Source organism: Typopeltis vanoorti, chromosome 3 (assembly GCF_054136105.1).
Source record: "Typopeltis vanoorti isolate ZY-2024b chromosome 3, IOZ_Tvanoo_1.0, whole genome shotgun sequence".
Lineage (NCBI taxonomy): Eukaryota > Metazoa > Arthropoda > Arachnida > Uropygi > Thelyphonidae > Typopeltis > Typopeltis vanoorti.
The window spans coordinates 2,921,266-2,942,412 of NC_143551.1; the positions used below are offsets into that span (position 1 = coordinate 2,921,266).

The window sequence follows — 21,147 nt, forward strand, 5'->3', positions numbered from 1 at the left end:
TCTATTTCCATAATAAATTTAATTAGTGGATGTAGCTTGTTTATATTGGATTAAAAAAAAAAGTAGGTAATGTTTCTTCATTATGGGGGCCAGATCGCAAAAAAAAGTCTGTATAATTAACCCAAAATGAAGGCTTTGAGGGTCTATGGATCAGAACACAGTGTCTTCCACATGTGCTAAATAAAAGTTTGCGACAGCAGGGAGGAGCGGACTCCCCATGGAAGTTCCTTCAATTTGACCATAAAACTTATTTTGACAAATAAAACATCTGGAGTGAATAACAACGTTGAACAATTTCACTATATCCTGTGTGATTACTTCTGAAAGTAGATGTAGATGTATCCTCAAATAGTGAAGAGATATTATATATCGAAGATATATAATATCTCTTCACTACTTGATATAAGAGATATTATATATCGAAGATATATAATATCTCTTCACTACTATACCATTAGATGAGTGAGTTGTAGGGAAACATTTTTCACTTTATGTAGAGAAATCGGATGAAGTTTTAGATAGATTATAGAACCTGAAGGTTCTAGCAAAATAAGCTTTAAGTTTTTCTATGGTATCGCCATCTAGACCTACAAGTTTATCTAGTAGTTGAGTTTAGTTCCTTGAGTTCGTTGGATTGTGATCCAATTCCTGGTACCTATCGATCCCATAATAAAAGAGATTTTTCTTTCATAATTTGCAATATCCATAACTACTGTAGTTTTCCCCTTATCAGCTTTAGTAATAATAAGATGACTGTTGCGTCTTAAGGATTGTACAGCTTTCGTTTTAGCTAAAGCATGTTTTGTAGGTGGAACAAACATCTTTGATTTTAGTAGAACGGATGAAACTTCCAAACGAAATTTATTAGCATCCTCACTAGAGAGAGAGAGAAAAAAAAATAAGTTCCGTTCAATGTTAGAAATGAAATCTAAGTAAGGTAGCTTTTGGAAACCATGGCGTGATCATGTCCTTTTGAAAGAATGAGGATTTCATTTCATTTAGGCGTCCTGAGATATGAACTATCCAATTTTTTTCTTAGCAACAAAGGCATTTAATTTGCGATCTAATTATTGGCTTTGTTTATTAAATGACCGTCTCGCAAGCTCACTTAATCACTTCCGATAAATATGGTGATGACTTTTGCTTCACTCACTATTTACAACATATCGTAAACAACGTTTGTTTAGATAAACATTTTAATTCTTGATAGCTCATACAAACATTTAACCTCAAATAGCTAATTTTAATAAATTTATTTCAAATTTAAGCAAGACTTCAGTGGACAAAAATAACACTACACTTCATTGAAGGGAACGTATTCGCTAGTGCTAGTAAACTTCGTTTCGAAGTTTCATCTGCCATGCTTAAATCAGCTTCCACCTGCCGGAATGGTTAGCGTACCGCTCCCCAACCAACAGGTCGCGGGTTCGAATCCCGCTGTAGCATGGATGTTGTCGATTGTCTTTAGATGGGAGATGAATATCATCGCCTTGATGAAATCAAGACCACCTGCCCCTTTATTGAAGGCCTGAAGTGGCATGAAAAAGTTACGTTTGGTCTCTAGCGCAGGGTTTCTGGATTACGTAAAAATAAATAAAACAATTACCCAAATTATAATGAAATTGATGAAAATGAAAAAAAAAAAAACCTTAGCCCAACCACGGTGCAATGTATTATACGAACCACATAAAAAAAAAAAAAATAAAAAAAAAAAAAAAACTTCTTTAGCTGAAATTAAAGCTTTACAATCCTTAAGATGCAACAGTCATCTTGTTATTACTAAAGCTGACAATGAGAAATTTACAGTAGTTATAGATACTGCAGATTATAAAATAAAATCTTTTTTATTATGGGACAGTCGTACTAGGAATTGGATCCGAACTTCACAAACGAACTTCACTTCACATCTCACTACTAAGGTGAAATTGTAGGCCTAGATGGAGACACCATAGTAAAACTTAAAACTTATTTTGCTAGAATCCTTAGGTTCTATGGGCTACATAAGATACAATAAGGAAGACAATCATCTTTGTCCAAATTTATTAGCCCACCCATAGTACAGATGTACTATAGGTTTACTAATGACCTTTCGTGTGGGTGGGGAACACACAAAAAAAAAATATATGGAATGTCTCTTCACTCTTGAGCATGCGCTACATCAGTGGTGGCGAACCTTTTTATGTCCGCGTGCCAAAAGTTTACAAATCGAGTTTGCTGACGTGCCGGGTACGTCAGCAACTAATTAATACAACGCTAATTAATTAACATTCATTAATACAAAATTAATTGCAGACTTTTATTAAGACAAGTTTAAAAATTAAAATAGAATTTCATAATAATGAACACATAATTTGACATACACATTGTCGTATACAAATCAATATTAACCTATTATCAATTTATTAATGAGATTTTTGCTGTTGTACATTAGATGCCAAATGCTTTATATCAGGTTCATATTTTGTCACTTTTAGTAATACACACGCGGAACTAGATTCATCAGTCATTCTATTTCTTAAACTGTCTTTTATAAAATTCATTTAAAAAAATAATAACTCAAGCATATGTAGAGGAGAAAATTGATAATATAGCCATCGCTAGTTTTTTATACTACAAAAGGTTTCAGGAATGGCATTCCAAGTTCTCTTCTGCATTCTTCTTAATTTTCCCCAATAATCGATCATTTTCCATTATTTCCAAGTCATTTCTCAAATCGACAAACTTTTGTTTCTAGATTGAAAATCGATTAGTTGCATTTCTATATCTTCCAAATTCACCACTCGAAAATCTCCAAATTGAGTTTATCTGTTGATGTTGTGTCCGGATGCAACATAAATTTTAATGTCTCTGCAAATTGCCTGAACTGCGTAAATCTTGAAGAAAATTCGTTGATTATCGACTGAATAACTGTAGAAAACTTTTGTCAGTTTAACTTGATCAGTTTTTCATGGGATTCTAAATGTGCAAAGACTTTTTTTTCTGTATTTGGTAAATATCGGAAGGTATTGGAAATGACGTCACGATTAAAAATTGGTAATTTAGCTTCGAATGCTTTTGATTAAATCAAACATGATAATAATTGTCTTGTTAACACCTTGCAGTTTAACATTTAATTCATTTAAATGTAAACACAAATCAGTAAAAAACATTAATTTCGAAAGCCATTAGACGTTCATTAATTGATTGTATTTTTCAATGATTTTCTCATTATGTAAAAAAAGCCTGACTTCATCTAAACACTCAACAAATCTTTGAAGAACTTGCCCACGACTTAACCATCGGAAGTTGTTGTACATAAGTAAACCATTGTACACCGAGTTTACCTCACTTAATAATTTCAAAATATAAATAGACATTAATATCTTCTTTCAAGAAGATATTAATGCTCATAATATCTTCTTTCAAGAAGATATTATTATTTATTATTATTATTATTATTATTATTATATTATTTATCTGCCTTTGCGCATAAAACCTGCTGATGTATAATACAATGAAAACCTAGAACTTAATGTCCAATATATTTGGTAAATAAATTGACGAACCCATTTTCCTCTCCAGTCATACTGCGAGCACCATCAGTAGTTACTGATACAATTTTGGAGGGATTTATCTCTTTCAGCAAGTGCATTTACAACTGCGTTGCAAATATCTATTCCTTTTATTGTTGTTGCTAATGATGTTAAACTTATCATTTCTTCTTTGATGTTATTCCCAACACAATAACGAATAAAAATTGCTAAACGAGCTGATCCAGTTATGTCAGTACTCTCATCAAGACAAAGAGAAATTAAACCAGATGATTTTATATCTGTTTTTTGCTGATGAGTTATATTTTTAGCCATTTCTATGATTCTGTCTTTCACCGTGCTTCTAGGCAAAGGCATACCTTTTATTCTTTGAATAATTTTTCCCTTGTTTTCAAAATCTTCAAAGAGAACTGGTGCACATTTTGACCATGCTTCTTTTATATATTCCCCATCACTAAAAGGTTTCCCGTGTTTGGCAATTACATTTGAGACAAAAAAAAAAAAAAAAACTAGCAGCAGTTATATTTGAACGACTGCCGATATTTTCATTAGGGTTGTTGACTGGATATTCCTATTTTTAATTGCCCGAGCAATAAATTCTTTCTCTTCGTCCTTGCTTTTCTCAAGGAGCGATTTATGGTTTGTCTCATAATACTGACAACGTTCTGCACACAACTGTCCCGGAACAAAACGCATATTGCTTTATTGTCTTTATTAATCATGGCATACTCTTCAGTCCACCATCTTTGGAACTCTCTGCTGCTTGACTGTGATAATTTTCGTTTTTTATTTTCTCGAGCCATGTTCGGTAGAACTGTAAAAAAATAATTCACAACTTAAATCAAATGCATTTTTTATAGTTTCAAAAAAATCAATATTTTATTATATGCCTAAATTAAATTATCTTTATAATTCCCACTTGCCGCTGCATATTTCTGCCTACTGGCAGATGCGCGGTGCGAAATGCATAATAAACGCACATACGATTAGAAAAGGGAAAAGTCAGAGGGAATCCTAAGGATCAGTCGTTCTCGATTCTTTTTCTATAGACTGTATTTTTATTTATTCTTACTGTATTAGAGGGTTCAGTCCCAACAAAGTTACTCGTAAATACCATTCCCACTTTTTTAAAGTTCGTACATTAAACTAACATAAGTATTAATATTATATAAATTAAGTGGATATTAAATCCAACATTATTTCAAAGCCGACTACAGTAACTATAGAATTTTCGTGGGAAATTTGGCGAGTGTATTCCCGTGAGATTTCTGGTCAAATTTCTCAAGAAACGTCTATAGTGTTTTTCTGTAGTCGGCTTTGAAATAATGTTGGATTTAATATCCACTTAATTTATATAATTTTGTATCGCCGATGGGAAGCCCTTTAGCTATTTATTTTAGTAAATAAGTATTAATAATTAATTATGGCATAATCATAAAAGAGTATTAATACCCTTAAGTAACAGCGTAGCATGTCGACAAATATAAAAGTACGCATTTAAATTAGTTATCAATCACATAACTAATGCTACAATATTGTAGTTTCCTCAGGCCAACATCATTAAATTAACTTCTGGTAAGTTTTATTGACATATCCCATTCTGATCACCAAAAATTTATAATATTATTCAGTATTAAAATTGATTATCAAAAAAAAAAAAATCAGCTAGCGCCTTTTTATTCCCGTATATACGGGAGTAGGCGAGGCCATTTAGCCCTATCTAACTTTTGGAGACTGAGTGGGCAGTTCAATCTCCACTGGTACCCAATCAGAGACAGATGGCCCAAGGCTATCACTAATTAAGCGGTACGCAGTGAAGAGAGACGGCTCAAATGTGCCGCCATCTCGTGGTCCCTAACCCTAACTAAATATATTTTAATGTCTGAAATAATGTGGGTTCTATGGTCGATTTTCTAGAGTTTACAGGACGAAAAACCCGAGTTTCCGGGAGGAAAAACCTGCTTGCCCGTGCCAGAGATCGACTAACTCGGGAACCGGTCGAAAAAAGGCTTAGAAAAATTTCCTCTAGTCGCCGACTAGACTCGAAACCAAGACTTCCTTCGTGCGGCCTAGCACGGTGGTGTGCAAACGCCACATCCACTGAGCTACACAGGCTCTTAAAATTGATTATTGCATTATTAAATTGATTTTAATGATGTTGGTTTGAAAAAAAAAAACGGTAGTGAGAGAAATATTTATGCATTGTAACTCACCATAGAAGTCAGCGGAGCAGGGGAAGCAGCAGAAGGGTGTCGATATCGGCGAATGCTTACCGTCGAATATAACTTGCCCTCGCGTATAACTGGCACCCCTGATTTCACTTTACGAAAAAAGACATTGAAAGGTTTTGCATATATATACCTCCCACACAAAAAACACGCCCTCCCCAACAGCCATTATATACTGTAGATGCAAGAAGAAAAAAAAGTTTTATTGTATCCCTGAAGAGGCTTTTGCAGTCTGTGTAATATATTTCTCAACAAGTAGTGCAATTAGAGACAGCTGGAATAAAAACGGCGCCTAACTAATGAATCACATGTACCCCTCTCACAGAAACTGTGCTGTATAGGCAAGCAAAACCATATGTTGCACCGGAAACACAGTATCTAACTAAAACGATTGTCCAATTTTTCAGTTACATGAAATAAGTATTTGTTTGATTGCACTTGAAATTCTCGATGTCATTATAACAGATCGGAGGCTAACTTCAAATAAAATTCTACCACGAATTGAAACATGCCATATAATGCTTGTGCCTTCCAGCTCAAACGCAAACAAGGCAATAAAAACCAATCATGGGTTGAAACTCTGTGCGAGTAGAGCCCGCCGGTAACGAGAAGTTCTGTCGGAACGATAAACGACACCCCGTCGTGAATGTCTTAAAACTAAGAAATATATAGTCAATGCTGTTATGACAGTTGCAGATGTTATGGAATTCGGTTGAAGAGAATTAGCATTTCAACTCAAAAATTGTCGTTTCAATTTGTCTTTGGGTCGCGTGAGCTTTTGTTAATACCGCACCAATCAAATTCAAGTCTTCATAGCTGCTCCTCCTGTAAAACAAAATTTAACTTGTATGTATTGTAACAATTAAAAAAAATGGCTGAATAATTTATAAGCATATAAAATGATATCACATGTAAATCGTTGATGTGCCGCAGTTTCGCCACCACAGCACTACATCTACTTTCAGAAGCATTTACACCTGATATAGTGAGCAAGAACAAGGTGGAGGAGAAATTCAAAAGAATCAAGCAAATAAGCAGAGAGTTTTAAAAATATCTTCTATAGTATTTGTTCATGTTGCAAGATGGTATTTGTGAGTTATATGAGTTATTTCCTTTTATGAGTGTCACTCTACTGATTTTCAATGTTACACTTCTATTTATAACAATTTTATTTTAAAAGTCTTGTCTGTAGCATGCTTTCCTATTGCTAAGAATTTATGCAGGCATTGTACTGAAGTAAAGTGAAGATATTCATTATTATTATTCGTTATGATTATTTGATATTCCTTACTACAGCAATGCCGTTGCACAATTGGAAGAACTAAGAAACAATATGCTCTTCAGTGAGGGAGGGAAAATTCCATTCTCATTGTGACGAGACAAATCTTTACAGATTCTGCCTTTAGATCCAGGTAAGAAGGGGGAGACAGCATCTACTCCACTTTAGTGGGTCGCATATCACACACAGACATTAAATAAAGGGGAGAATGAAATATCAGAATCAGTCTTATGGCTAAATTTTATAGAAAAAAATATAACTTTCTGAATTATGTATATTTATATTTTATTACTTATCCAGGCATCACCAGCCCATCAACAGAGTACCCAGATGTGTGCAATAATAATTAAATTTAGTCATCTTTGATATTTTACCGACTTTTAATCACATAAAAATCATAGCTTTACACATCGTTTTTCAATTTTTGACATTCGGAAGGTATATTTGTAAAGATGGAGGATAGAACATATTTGATTTTAACAGTTTGTTAGCTTGCTTTATAACTTCTAAATATTTAGATATTTGCAGACCTCGCAAATGCTACAGGAGGCCTGAAACTTTATATTATTATTGTTTGGGTACACCTCGAAGACTCTCCTTGAACCCTCCTAACAGACAAAGTGCTCACTGACTATGGCAAGCCATTCCATTCATTAACAACTCTCCAAGTGAAAAATCCTTGCACTCCTACTAACCATACTGTTATTCACTTCCAGGGATGACCTCTTGTTCTTCCCCCTGTAGCCAAGTGCTGAAACATTGTACCTGCATCAGTCCTATAAAACCCTTTAATTAACTTAAATGTTTCTATCATATCCCTTTTTTCTGCCTTTGAATTAACTTCTGCAACCCACAAATCCTCAGGCTACCCTCACAGGGGCACATTTCACGGACCACTTAATATCTTCGTCACTTGCTTCTGATTCCTCACTGCCATTTCTTCATCCCCAAGAAACCCAGGAGATTCGAACACAATAATCCAGATGTGGACATAGCAAGGCTTTTTAAAGAGGAATAGCAACTTCCTTATTTCTACTTGTTAGTGTGTTCTTCAATATCCAAGTAATCTACCCTGACAACCTCAGCAATAAAAGAATGCAAGGATGTAGAAGCGGAAGTTATGAAAAGCAGAAATGAAACGAAAGCTAGAAAACTGATGGAGTGAAAGAATGTAAGGATGTAGAAGCGAAAGTTATGGGAAAAAAATGAAACAAAAACTAGGGACAAAGTATGAAGGTTGTTTGAAAAGTTTGGTAAAAAAATAAGTTAAACACTTGCAATTTTCGGAAAAAAAAATTATTTCTCAACATAGTCTCCATCGAGGTGTACACATTTGGTCCAGCAAGTTTCCAATTTTTTCATCCTATCTAAAAAGTAGGATTTGTCAAATTGTGCACAATAGTCTGACAGCCTTGATGACATCCTCGTTCAAAGAAAATTTTTCTCACAGAGCCAAATGTTTAAGTTTGGGAACAAGAAGAAGTCACATGGGGCCAAGTCCAGAGAATACAGTGGACGTGGAACCAATTCGAACCTCAATTCGTGCAACTTTGCTATTGCGACAGCCGATGTGTGGGACGGCGCATTGTCTTGATGAAAGAGCACTTTTTTATGCGCCAATCTTGGCCATTTTTTCCTCAGTTCTTCTTTTAAACGGTCCAATAATGATGCATAATAGACTCCTATTATTGTCTTACGCTTTTTCAAATAGTCTCTATCATGATAATTCCTTGGGAATCCCAAAAAACAGTGGCCATCACCTTCCCAGCTGACAAAACAGTCTTCGCTTTTTTCGGTGCTCTTTCACCGGGCATTGTTCACTGTTTTAACTGCTGCTTGGACTCAGATGTGTAGTGGTGCGAAGTTTCATCTACAGTCACTAATCGACGCAAAAAATCCTGCGAATTGCGATTAAACATCTCCAAACACTGTGTTGAAAGTCTTTTCGCATACGTTTTTGATCAACAGCCAACAAAAGCAGCATCCATCGTGCGCACAGCTTTTTCATGTGCAATTTTTCGTGCAGGATATAATACACCCATTCATTTGAGATGCCTTCACTCTTGGCAATCTCACATACTTTCACTCGGTGGTCTTCCGTAACGATACCAATTCTTTCAAAGAGCTTAAAGGTGGAGCAAAGCAAGGAGATATGTCGTAAACAACATTATTTGGATCTTTCCCTGGTTTGGGCACAGTAATTATTTTGGCTTCCTGCTGTTGTGTCATATCCTATCCTTAATGTGCCCTTTCTTATCTCTGTCACACTACTTGCCGAATCCCAGATAAGAGTGAAGCTGTTGTTTTGTGAGACAAAGAAATGCAAATGGCAGATGCCTGTTTCTTTGTCTCAGCACTGGTTCTATCTCCCTCTTCAAATTCAGAGAAAATTTATTTGTTTCGCTGCGCCAGCCTGAAATCTAGGATATACAAAACATGTAAGACCAAGGAGTTAGAAACCAGTCAGCGTTCACTCTTCTCAGCTATAAATTTACAACTTGCAGTCATGACCTTATATTATACAGTTTCCCGCACTTTTGTGGTTCGTTATATCTTATGAGCAAGTGCAGTAGGATGAAGTACAGGCAGGACAACATTCACATTAAAACAAAACATTTTAATTACAGTTAAAATTCATATGTTACACTTGGAAGCACTTAGTTAATCATTCAACTAATTTTTATATACAGCATTAACATTCACACATAGTTAATTATGCCTTCTCATGAATTTCTATCTTAGAAACATAAATACTAACATTTAATCACTTAGTCTCAATTTTCTACTCTAATCATTTAAATTTTACTCTTAATACTTATCAAATTCCATTCAAGATTCTCTTTAACAATCCTATTCAAATTTTACATATATCTCAGATTTAAATAAGAACATTCGTAATTCACTCTCTTTCAAGATACACTTATGATACACTATTATATTTCCTTCTAAATCTATCAGCAACAGTTCAAAGAAATGTCTCTTAACACACACATTATAATCTTCTCAGTCAATTCATTAGTTAGTAGACAAAGTTTTCACCTTACCAATTTGCTGGATATTCTACTTCGGCCACTTCAATTCTTTCGTTAGATCACTTTTCTTCACACTTCCTCGGGATTTTCTATACGATTTCCCTCTATACTTCAAACTGGAATTATTCTGGAATTTTCCACTATCAGGATCTGCTGGGCTTTTATTTCTGATTGGTAAGTTCTCTTGGTCATTCAGTCGTAACCTCCACGAACATAGGAAACCCACGTGGAGGCTCCATACCAGCCAGACTTCCGTGGCGCAGGAATACAGCAGCAAGAAAATGTCTAAAAGCTGGTTCGCAGCGTTACATCTCCTTTTAAACACCGTGCCATTTCTCTCTTTCGTCATCGATGTGTACGTCATGCTTTCACTATGTCACGCAGCACTTAGCGCCGCTCGCGGAATCCTTTCGTAACTCTCGTAGTGTCACGGTGGAAGGGGGTGGAAAGCACTGTGCTACATAACAGATATGCTAGTACATTCACCATGTGTCTCAGAAGTCGGCCGGTTCACACTTAGATCATTAATTCTTACCCAGCAAATGGTTAGTTATTTACATAATAATTTAGACTAAGCAACTATACAATAATAACATTGAAATTTCACATCACATAATAAGATATATAAGAACTAAATTATGATTTCTATACAGTGCTTCTTAATTTCTGATAAATCATTATTTTTCTCAAGAGAGTGACAACAATGTTAAGTCCTCCGACTTAACATCGCCACAGTTTTGGTAGTTTTCCAGTTGTTATAAATTCGAGAAAAGGGATGGCCAGCCATGTTTGACCTTGTTGGCTGAGATGTTTTAGAAACTTAGGAAGGATACCATCTGCTCCTGCAGCCTTGCCATTCTTGGTGAGTGTTAAGGCTTCCTGCACCTCATCAAGAGAAAACTGGCTGAACAAGTTCAGGAAGCTCGGAGGACATCTTCCCATTTTTTATGATGGAAGATTGCACAGTTATTTTCCTGGAAGAGCTGGGAATTATCTTGGCGGTTTTCAGTAAATGATTAGCCATTTGATCAGGAGTTATCTCTGGTGGTTTGTATGTTGTCAGTTCTGTTTTCCCCTAATTTTCTCAGAAATGACCAGCTTTGCTGGCTAGAATTGGTGAAGACAAGTTCATGGATGGTTGAAATCCACCTTTCCTTTCTGTTTTTGAACATTGCTAAGGAGCTCAAGCATTGCTATGAGCACCTTAGCAATAGTTGGGTCTTCAGTTTTTTCATATTTAGCTAAAAGTTCCTCAGCATCCCTACTCCAACATGGGATGTATTATTTTCTGTGGCTTCTAGGAATTAGAATTAGAGGCTTTGGCTGCAGTTTTGATTAGTTTGACAAATCTGGGATAGCAATTAAGGGGTGGGTGTTATTGCTATAATGATTTGCTTTTCAAATACATTCCAGTTGGATCTACAAAGGTTCCATCTAGTGATTGGTGTTCCACTGACGATTGAGATTTATGTACCTGTCTCTATTAGTGTAGCACAATGCTCGCTGTTAGGGAATCTGTTGAGGATGGTTCTGGTTTACAAAAAGATAGAGGGAACCTCTATCTTTTTGTAAATTTTGTTCTTCCAAGAAAAATAACCAGAATGCCAAAAAATAAAAATAAAATAAATAAATAAATAACCAAAAAAAAAAAAAATACAAACAGATAGAGGGAACCTCTGTGGGTTCTCCCCCTCTCACCCTTTCTTGCTATTTTTATATGGAAAATTTTGAAAAACATGCCTTAGACTCAGCCCCTCTCAAACTTTCTATCTGGCTAAGATATGTAGATGATATGTTCTCTGTTTGGCCTCATGACCCAGCCACATTAGACTCCTTCCTCGATCACCTCAACAGCCTACATCCAAGAATCCAGTTTACAATGGAAAAAGAAAATAAGAATAGTTTACACTTCCTAGACACCTTAGTTACATGTCTTCCTAATAGTACACTTTCCTTTACTGTATATAGAAAACCTACTCACACAGGCAGATACATTCATAAACTCTCCTACCACCACCCCACTCAACAATGGCATTATTAAAACTCTAACCAAGAAAGCCCACAATCTTTGTTCCAGTGGAATCGCCCTTTCAACTGAACTCAACCACATACACAACACCTTCCTCTCCAATGGCTACAGCAATTCTAGTATTAAAAAGAATAATCAGTTCCTTCCCCAATCTCCAGCCTTCTCTTCAGAAGGAGTTCAGAAATGCTATCACCATACCCTACATCCGTGGCACATCAGAAAAAATAGCCAAGACTTTAAAAAAATACAACCTCCACACATCATTTAAGCCCATCCCAAACTTGCTACCCTTATCCATTCTACCAAAGATGAGCTCTCTCCTCTCTCTCAATGCCTGAAGTTTATAAAGTACCCTGTTCCTGTAAGTTGGCTTACTTTGGACATAAAGGTAGATCATCAACCATCTGCTTAGAAGAACACAAGTCATATATCTGCAACCACGACTATAGTCAGTCTGGCCTGGCAGACCATGTTTTGGATTCAACCCATAGGATCTCTTGGAATAAAAAACCACCATGCTCCACCACAGTATATTCAAAAAAGAGAGACTAAAAGGACATATCAGAAAATCGGACACTTACATTAAGAATTCAAAGCACTTTATTGAAAAATTGAAAAACATCTCAATAAAGACAGACATTCTCGCTAGCTTGGACTTGGTATCTTTATTTACAAACATCCCAATAGAAGAAGTTATCAGTATCCTATACAATCTCTTTCCTGAAGATACAGCTCACCTTTTTCGTCACTGCCTTTAATCTAATTATTTTAAATGAAATGAACCAATATATGAACAACTAAATGTCTTAACTATGGGCAGTCCCCTTTCGCTGCCCTGTGCAGATCTGTTCACGGAAAAGCTAGAAACAGACATACTCTCAAAATTAGACCCAAAACCTTTAGTGTGGTGGAGGTATGTAGGCGATGTCTTCATAATTTTGAAGGATACAAAAAAGCTCTTTTGGACTTTTTAACCAAAATTAATTCTTTTCATCAAAAAATGCAATTCACTTTGGAACTGGAAAAAGATAATCACCTACCATTTTTGGATACCCTAATCAAGAAACTAGCAGATAGACATATCAAACTAAGAGTCTGCTGCAAACCAACACATACTGAATGATAACTTCATTTCAAATCAACTCACCATATTTCCCAGAAGCTCAGCATAATACATATGCTCAAAAATAGAGCTACGAACATCATCTCAGAAGAAAAAGAAATCTATGATGAAATTGCTCATATATCAAAGACATTAATAAAAAATGGCTATTCAAAGAATCTAATCAACAAGATTCTTCATAGAAACTCCCAACAACAACCTCCATCACTCAGTACAGTTCATCCATAGTTATTCCTTGTGCAGGTACAGTGTCCAAGAAGATCAGAAAACTTTTTAAACCTGTCAAAATCAGAGTTGCGTTCAAACTGGTCAAGACTGTCCATCACATTTTAAGATTGTCAAAAGACATTCATCCCTTTTTCAAACAAGCTGGAGTGTACAACATCCCATGCGCTTGTGGCCTAAACTATATAGGACAGACGTCGAGAAGCTTCGAAATCCGAAAAAAAAAAAAGAACATATAGGATATGTTAATAACAACAGAACAGACAACTCAGGTCTAGCCCATCATTTCGCAACTACTAACCATACCAATGATTGGGCAAGCAGTCCATGTCTTACCTAGAAGATTTCGTTGTAGAAATTTCAAAGAAGCCATTGTAGTCCTCTGTTCTGGAGAAAATCTTAACAGAAACCAGGGAATGATAATAGCTGACATATGGAAAATCTTAATAAGATTACTCAGTCTGCCAGAATTTAATTTCGCTCAAAACCACAGAACATGCTCTCATAACAGTGACTAACACAACATGCTCCATGCATGTAATGTTACGCGTTCTGTTTTAATGTTTAATTTATATGATAGTGTTACTCCATTTTCTCTGTACTAGCCACTTTGAGTTTTTCTCTTACCATTATAAGCCCTGAAGAAGCCAGACAGCCCTGTTGGCGAAACTTGTTGGTATTAAATGTTTATAAACATGGCCAGTTAAAGATCAATATATATTTCATTTTAATTATATGTTGAATGACCAAATATAATCTAAACAATAAATATGGTTGCATTAAACTTCCCAAAATTTTGGAAACATTAATCATCAGAGATCCCACCTTACATTCTAGGCCAGCGCTTCCCAAACTGTGGGCCGCGGCCCCCTTGGGGGCCATAGGTTTTGTTAAGGGGGGCCATGAAATAATGAAAACGAATTTTAAATGTTTTAAGACTAAGTAGATTTTTTTTTTTTTACTTTAAAAGAAACGTATTTAACTTTTATTATTTATTTTTTTGTTATTTTTTATATTTTAATGGAAAAATTCACACATTGGTGTTGGTTCACAAACATTGCTTCCTGCATATTTCGGCGCTTAATGAATATTAGTAAATATTGCTTATTCATATGTTTCATTTCAAAGCAGTGGTTAATTGTATTTACTTCGAATGCTCTCCAGGGAAGCTACAAATCTTCCTGTCATCACGCGTTCATAATCAGGGACTGTTGATATTGACTTTATATGCATATCAAAACTCGTTTTATATTATCACTGTCATCCGAGCTAGTTTTCTGTTACCAATAAAAGTTTCGCATATACTTCACACATTAAAAAAAGCTTAAACAAGTTCATGTGGGGAGATAGTAACTCGCTTGCAGTGGTAAACAACAGCCCTCCCTAACAACCACCATACTGCAGAGGCAATAAAAACAAGCACTTTTGTTATGCCAGTGAATAAGGCATGAGGAGTCTGTGTAATATATTTCTCAACAAATAGTGCAGTTAGAGACAACTGGGATAAAAACACACTAATTAATGAATTACATGTCTCCTCGTACAGAAACTATGCTGTATAGACTGACACAAAACCATATTGCATGGGTAAACACAGTATCTAACTAAAACCTATTGTTATTAATTAGATGTGTGTGAGTTCGATTTCCCAAGGCAGCAATAAAATTCAACCGAACGTGTTAAAATTCGTAAAAGTGTTAAAACTAAGTAATACATATATATAATGAATGTTATGGCAGTTTCACATATGGAATTCGGTTGATGAGAGTTAGCATTTCAACTCGATTGTCAGCTATGCTTTTATCTTTCGGTTGCGCGATCTTTTGTTAATACCGCACCAATCATATGCACGTGTTAATAATCTGCCTTTGCTGTCTGTTTCGCGTTAGGCTTAATTAACTTAAAGGGAGAAAAGTCACAAAAGAGAAAAATGTTCCTGGTCCGGGGATTCCTTTATTCAGGTAATATTCACTAATTTCATGTTATCAGTCTATGGTGTGCCAGTATCGATAAGCGGTGATATTATTTGATCTATTTTACATTAAAAAATTTAACCCTGAAATGGATAAGTGGATGATAAAACATAAAAAAAAAATTCCCGCGAACAATCAGAAGCAGAAACAGATTAAAAAAAAAAACAAAAAAAACCACAGTATTTTATGTTTTATTAGAACAGCCTGCATCGTCTTCAGAACCAAACAGTAAAAGACAAAAAATGTAATATATGCATTTGATTTTTGCAATATTCGCTGTGTATGTTTTGTATTGAATATAAATGCAATAAATATAATAATAATATATCTCTCTGTTACGAATTTTTTTCGGGGGGGGGGCATGAAATATTTTAATTTTTGCAAAGGGGGCCCTGACATCTAGAAGTTTGGGAAGCACTGTTCTAGGCCACCTACAATCCCCATAGAGGGCGCACCACTTAGATAGAGTCACTTACGTGGTTAGCTTAGTATTGTGTGGTATTTGAGTGTATGTTACATTCGTTTTTTTTGTAATCCTTGAAGATGTCTCAGTGACTGATATGAAATATAGGAAGTATTAAAATCTGTTTTAATCCTTTCCGAGTGCTATATACATTCCATTAAGCCTCCAAAATGATGTCCTCACAGCACTTAAGCCTCAACACACGGATTCATTAAGTTGGTTTTGGATCTCTGGATTGTGGAATATGAAGGTAGAATGAGGGAATGCAATTTGCAGAACCATGTGAATAGTAAGAGAGCAGATATCACTAAGTTGGTAGAGATGTTTGTCAAGGAGAATTTTTTGTAGAGGGAGATGGGGGGGGGGTACAAGAGGCCAGCCATGAAAGCCATATAAAGAGGATATAAGAAATGGAATCAGGAGCAGGTGTTCTTTGCATGGATGAACAGTGGCTGGTAAGTAAATGTATTGACTGAGTGTGATGAATGCAGAAACTGTGAATGGGTTTAACCCCCTAACTGGCCATGACGTCTATAGATGTCCAGCTAAATCCAGATATGATTCTGTATCCAGATTTAGCTGGACACTTATTGAATAACATGGATAAGAAGTGCAATTTGGTCTCACTATTTCATCCACCTCGCCAGTAGGGAGGTTAAAGCACATTTTGATAATCTTTTTTTTTTTTTTTTGTGAGTGTGGATCTTGACCCTGTCTTCTGTCTTGAATGAGTCTTTTGACTGTGAGGGGTATAATGTTGATAAAATTGTCACTATGTAGAATATTCACAACTGTCCAAAACACCAATGCAGGAACTACCAATCATGAGCCCATGAGTGGACCTGATCCATATGATAAGATTGTGAGTGGACTTGATCCATATGATAAGAAGTAATTCCATATCATTATACTGTCACTTACAAAATAATTCATTTTGGTACAACTCAGATGAAAAGCAGTTGTTAGACATCCTCAATATCCACACACATTTAGAAGATCAGGAGAGGGCATAGAAGTGCCCATTACTCTATAACAGTGATTCTCAATCTTTTATGCTTCACGTTCCCCCCCCCCCCGGAAATATCTATGTAACTGGCATACCCCTTGTATAGATAAATAAAACTATGGTTATACTATAACAATGGTAATACTATTAAACATATATATACACACACACACATTAAATTTTGTATTTATAAATTACATATATCGATAAACACTTTAGAAACATGTTCATTTAAATTATGGATGTTATTTCTGGGAAAACTCCCATGTTACTCCTCTTAACAAACTATTATATTTATGGCTATTTTGCTTGCTTCTGTTTAGGATTGCCCCTGTTTAAATGTCATTGGCTTTTTACTCATGGATTCTTAGGGCATTAGATGTATATTTACCAATAAATATATGTAGCATAAAGGAAGAGAAATTTACACATACCTTCTTCTGGGTGTTGTGACTTTTCTTTTTTCTGCAATATGCAAACTACTGAAAGGGGTTGAAAACAGCAACTGATTTTTTTTTCATTTCCATTTCTTTTTTTTTTTTTTTTTTTTTCATTTCCAAATTTTTTCCCATTTCTATTTTAATTCTCCCACATTGCCTACCCCCCCCCCCCCACACACACACAGTAGTTTGCACATCGCAGAAAGAAAAAAAGCCACAACACCCAGAAAAAGGTATGTGTAAATTTCTCTTCCTTTATGCTACATATATTTATTGGTAAATATACATCTACAATGCCCTAAGAATCCATGAGTAAAAAGCCAATGGCATTTAAACAGGGGCACTCCTAAACAGAAGCAGGCAAAATAGCTGTAAATGTAATAAAATGTTCATTTAACTTCACAGTAAACTGAAGACTAAAATAACTTTAAGCACAGCAAGTGAAATAAATCGCAACAAATACATAGAGCAGTAAGAAGGTATATTCACTCACTTAGAATGGATGTTTTGACTGGGCAATCACCTCTTCAGGTAGGGAGAGAGGATTGACAATTGTACATACACATGAACTACAGCAGTATGCTTCGTCACTCAGTTCTCAGAAATTAATCAGTATCAGTGTTGCCAACTTAGTGAACTTTGTTACTAGATCTAGTGACTTTTGAGCTCTCATGGTGTACCCACAAAAATTTTACCACATACCCCTATGGGGTACACGTTTCACAGGTTGAGAACCCCTACTCTATAAGACAATAAGAATATAAAGATTGTGAGTGTGCTGCCTTGGTACGATAGGACATCATTGAGAAGGGCCATGGTTGCCAATGAGAAGATTGTGTAGGAGGAATACTCTTCAGTTTATAGATGTGTGGAGTGAATTTGATGGACCTAAGGACCTGTATCTGCAGAATTAAGAGCTGGATGCAGTTTCCCAGGTTTCATATCTCTTACATTACCTGAATGGGCAGGTAATGTAAGAGTATTGTAAGGACATTATGTAACAGTAACTATGGGCCTAAGGATGTTGAAATGCATATACACAAATGCCCGAAGTATCAGAAATAAGGGAGAGGAGTTTTTAGCATTGGTCAGCTGAACTTGGCCAAAAATTATTGGCATCAATGTGGCTTTTTAATTAGTATAAAATGCATTACAGTACATTGATTGTAATTTTGTCAGAAGATAATTATATTGATTATGTTTTACAAAATATATGATAGAACTTGTTTCTGAGCAAAAATCATAAATAAATAAATGAAAATCAAACAGTCAATGAATAAATAATAATAAATGCATTCTCAAATGTTCTGCATATTCTAATGTTCCAGAAAGTTCTTAAACATTCTTATTCATATTTATTGCATTCAGATATCTAGCCACAGTACAGTATTAGAGAAACAAAGATGTGGCTGCTTTACAATCTTTTTAATGTGTAATGTTTCACTTCTTTACACTCAATTATGAGTGAGAAAAGGGAATGTAAGGGAGGTAAAAACCTCAGAAACATAAAGGGTTAACAATAAAACAAGCAACTAAAATTATCAAGTGTCATACATTGTTAATAGCATTAACTAATTTCTCTTAAGATTCTCTCAGTTGATTTTTGTACCAGTACAGTAATTTTCTGTAATACATTACACTGAAACCTGTTATATTAATGCTGTGCTCAGTATGGTTTCAGTTAGTACTGAATATTTTTGGCATGCATTAACCACACTATTTGAGATATTGCTGTTAGTTATTTAGTTAGTTATTTTTAATTTTTATGGTGCAAAGATGTCAAAGGTCATACTGCACCAGGACACAGGTTATAGCAGTACATATAGTGAATGGTTAGTAGGACAATCGCAAGCATCCATGCCCTTGGCAGGATTCAAACTCACCACCTTTAGGCTGGAGAGCAAATACGCTAACCACTCAGCCAACTAGGCCAGCTGGTATTGGTGTGTGTGTGTATGTGCATGTGTGCGTGCGTGCATACATTCTGCCAAGATGGAGTGGGTTGCCATGGGTGAAGCATGCCCAACCTCTCCCTCAATGGGAGTGGCTTTCATCCAGCAGTGGGGAAGTTACAGGCTGTTTTCATTCATTCATATATAAATAGATGGTTTGACCAAGTGATTCGAAAATTACAAAGCAATATTTTTATTAATTTGACTTATTATAAAACAAAAGAGTGCACGATATCAATATATTGTTTTTCTTAGGGCTGAAAAGACAGAAGTATTGACTGAGGACTTGATTACTGCTGAGAAACGTGTGGATATTATCAAGCAAACATGCCAGAGTTCAACAAAAAAAATTCAAGGCTGTTTATTAGATTTGGGTGCAGAAAATTCCACAGAAAAAAAGCTGGTTTGTAAATTATTTAGTATTTAAATTAGAATTTCATTTAAAAGCAGCTACTTATTAAAATTTAAATGGTTAGAATTCAGTGTTTGATAGTCTTTATTTATTTATTTATATTTCGCAGGAATTTGTATGTATTCATATATGCCTTATGCAATGCAGTAGTAGGTTTATATTCTTATTACAAAATATACTTTGAGGAAAGTATATGATAATAAGTGAGATGAAGTTGTCCAGTTTCCTTTCGACTATCCCAAGTTATTGCTTAGCTAGCTTACTAAAATTATATACACTCGCGTCTCTTTTCATGCATATCTTTTTTATGCGGTTTTGAAGTTATGCTGTGCATAACTTCAAAACTTATGTACCATTGTACATAATGAACAGCATGCTGCAGCACATTCTGGCGTAACGTGAGTAATGTGTAAGTTAGTGAGTGTCCGTGAAGTTTAATTTTGTATTTGAGTAAGTGTTTGTCTTTTCATTATCGTAAGTCTAAATTTTGCTAATTTTTATTTGAAAGATTTAATTTGGCCCAGTGGAGAAAAAAAAGTGTCAAAGAAAAGCAATTTCTTTCGAAATAAAAATTGCAATTTTAGATCTCTTAGCAAAAGGAGAGGGATCTACGGCAATTGGTAAACATTTTACTTTAAGCGAATCTACTATAAGAGCAATTAAAAAGAATGAAGTCGCAATAAGAAAATCTTTGATTTCTGGCACAAAACTAAGTACCAAATTATCATCGTATTCAAGAGATGCTTTATTAGAAAAAACAGAACGAGCACTTGCAATTTGGATAGAAGAATTAACTCGAAGAAGAATTCCTATAAGTCGTTATTTAATTAAACAAAAAGCTCTTCGGTTTTATGAACGGATGAAGCAATTGGAGCCATCTACTTCCGTTCCCAGGCTGATAAAGAATTTTTGCCTAGCAAACGATGGCTAACCGGATATTTAAAAAGGAATGCACTTTATAACGTGAAGATTACAAGAAGTGGATATTGTCCTGAATCAAGTGTTTAACGCTGACAAAACAGGATTGTTTTGGAAGAAAATGCCTATTCCATTGCAAAGTCTGAGAAAAAAGCAAGTGGTTTTAAAGCAAAGCAAGATCGAGAAACGTTACTTTGTAGCAATACATCAGGTGATCGAATGTTTAACCCCCCCCCTCCCCCCCTCCTGTAAATCGATCTCTAAGACCACATGCCCTAAAAGGCAAAGATCTAAAACAGCTGCCAGTACATTGGATGGCTAATACAAAGGCCTGGGTAACATGCTGTATTTACTGAATGGTTCAATAATTGCTTTGTACCAGAAGTGGAAACATATATGAAGCAAAAAGCTCTCGATTTTAAAGTTTTATTAATTGTTGACAATACACCAAGTCATCCGCATTTATAACATGCAAATGTGCAGGTAGTGTTGTACTTCCCAATCCAATAATACAAGCATTATTCATCCATTAGAGCA

At 35.3% G+C, this 21,147-nt stretch overlaps 1 protein-coding gene across 1 annotated transcript in view; it reads left to right on the top strand.

Moving 5' to 3' along the window:
- Nucleotides 1-21,147, top strand: part of LOC150107866 (rho GTPase-activating protein 44-like) — a 260,140-nt gene that overhangs the window by 92,832 nt on the left and 146,161 nt on the right. The window contains exon 2 of the mRNA XM_090415365.1: nt 19,536-19,683. Coding sequence (XP_090271491.1) covers nt 19,536-19,683 — 148 coding nt within the window. The remainder of the gene's footprint in view (nt 1-19,535; nt 19,684-21,147) is intronic.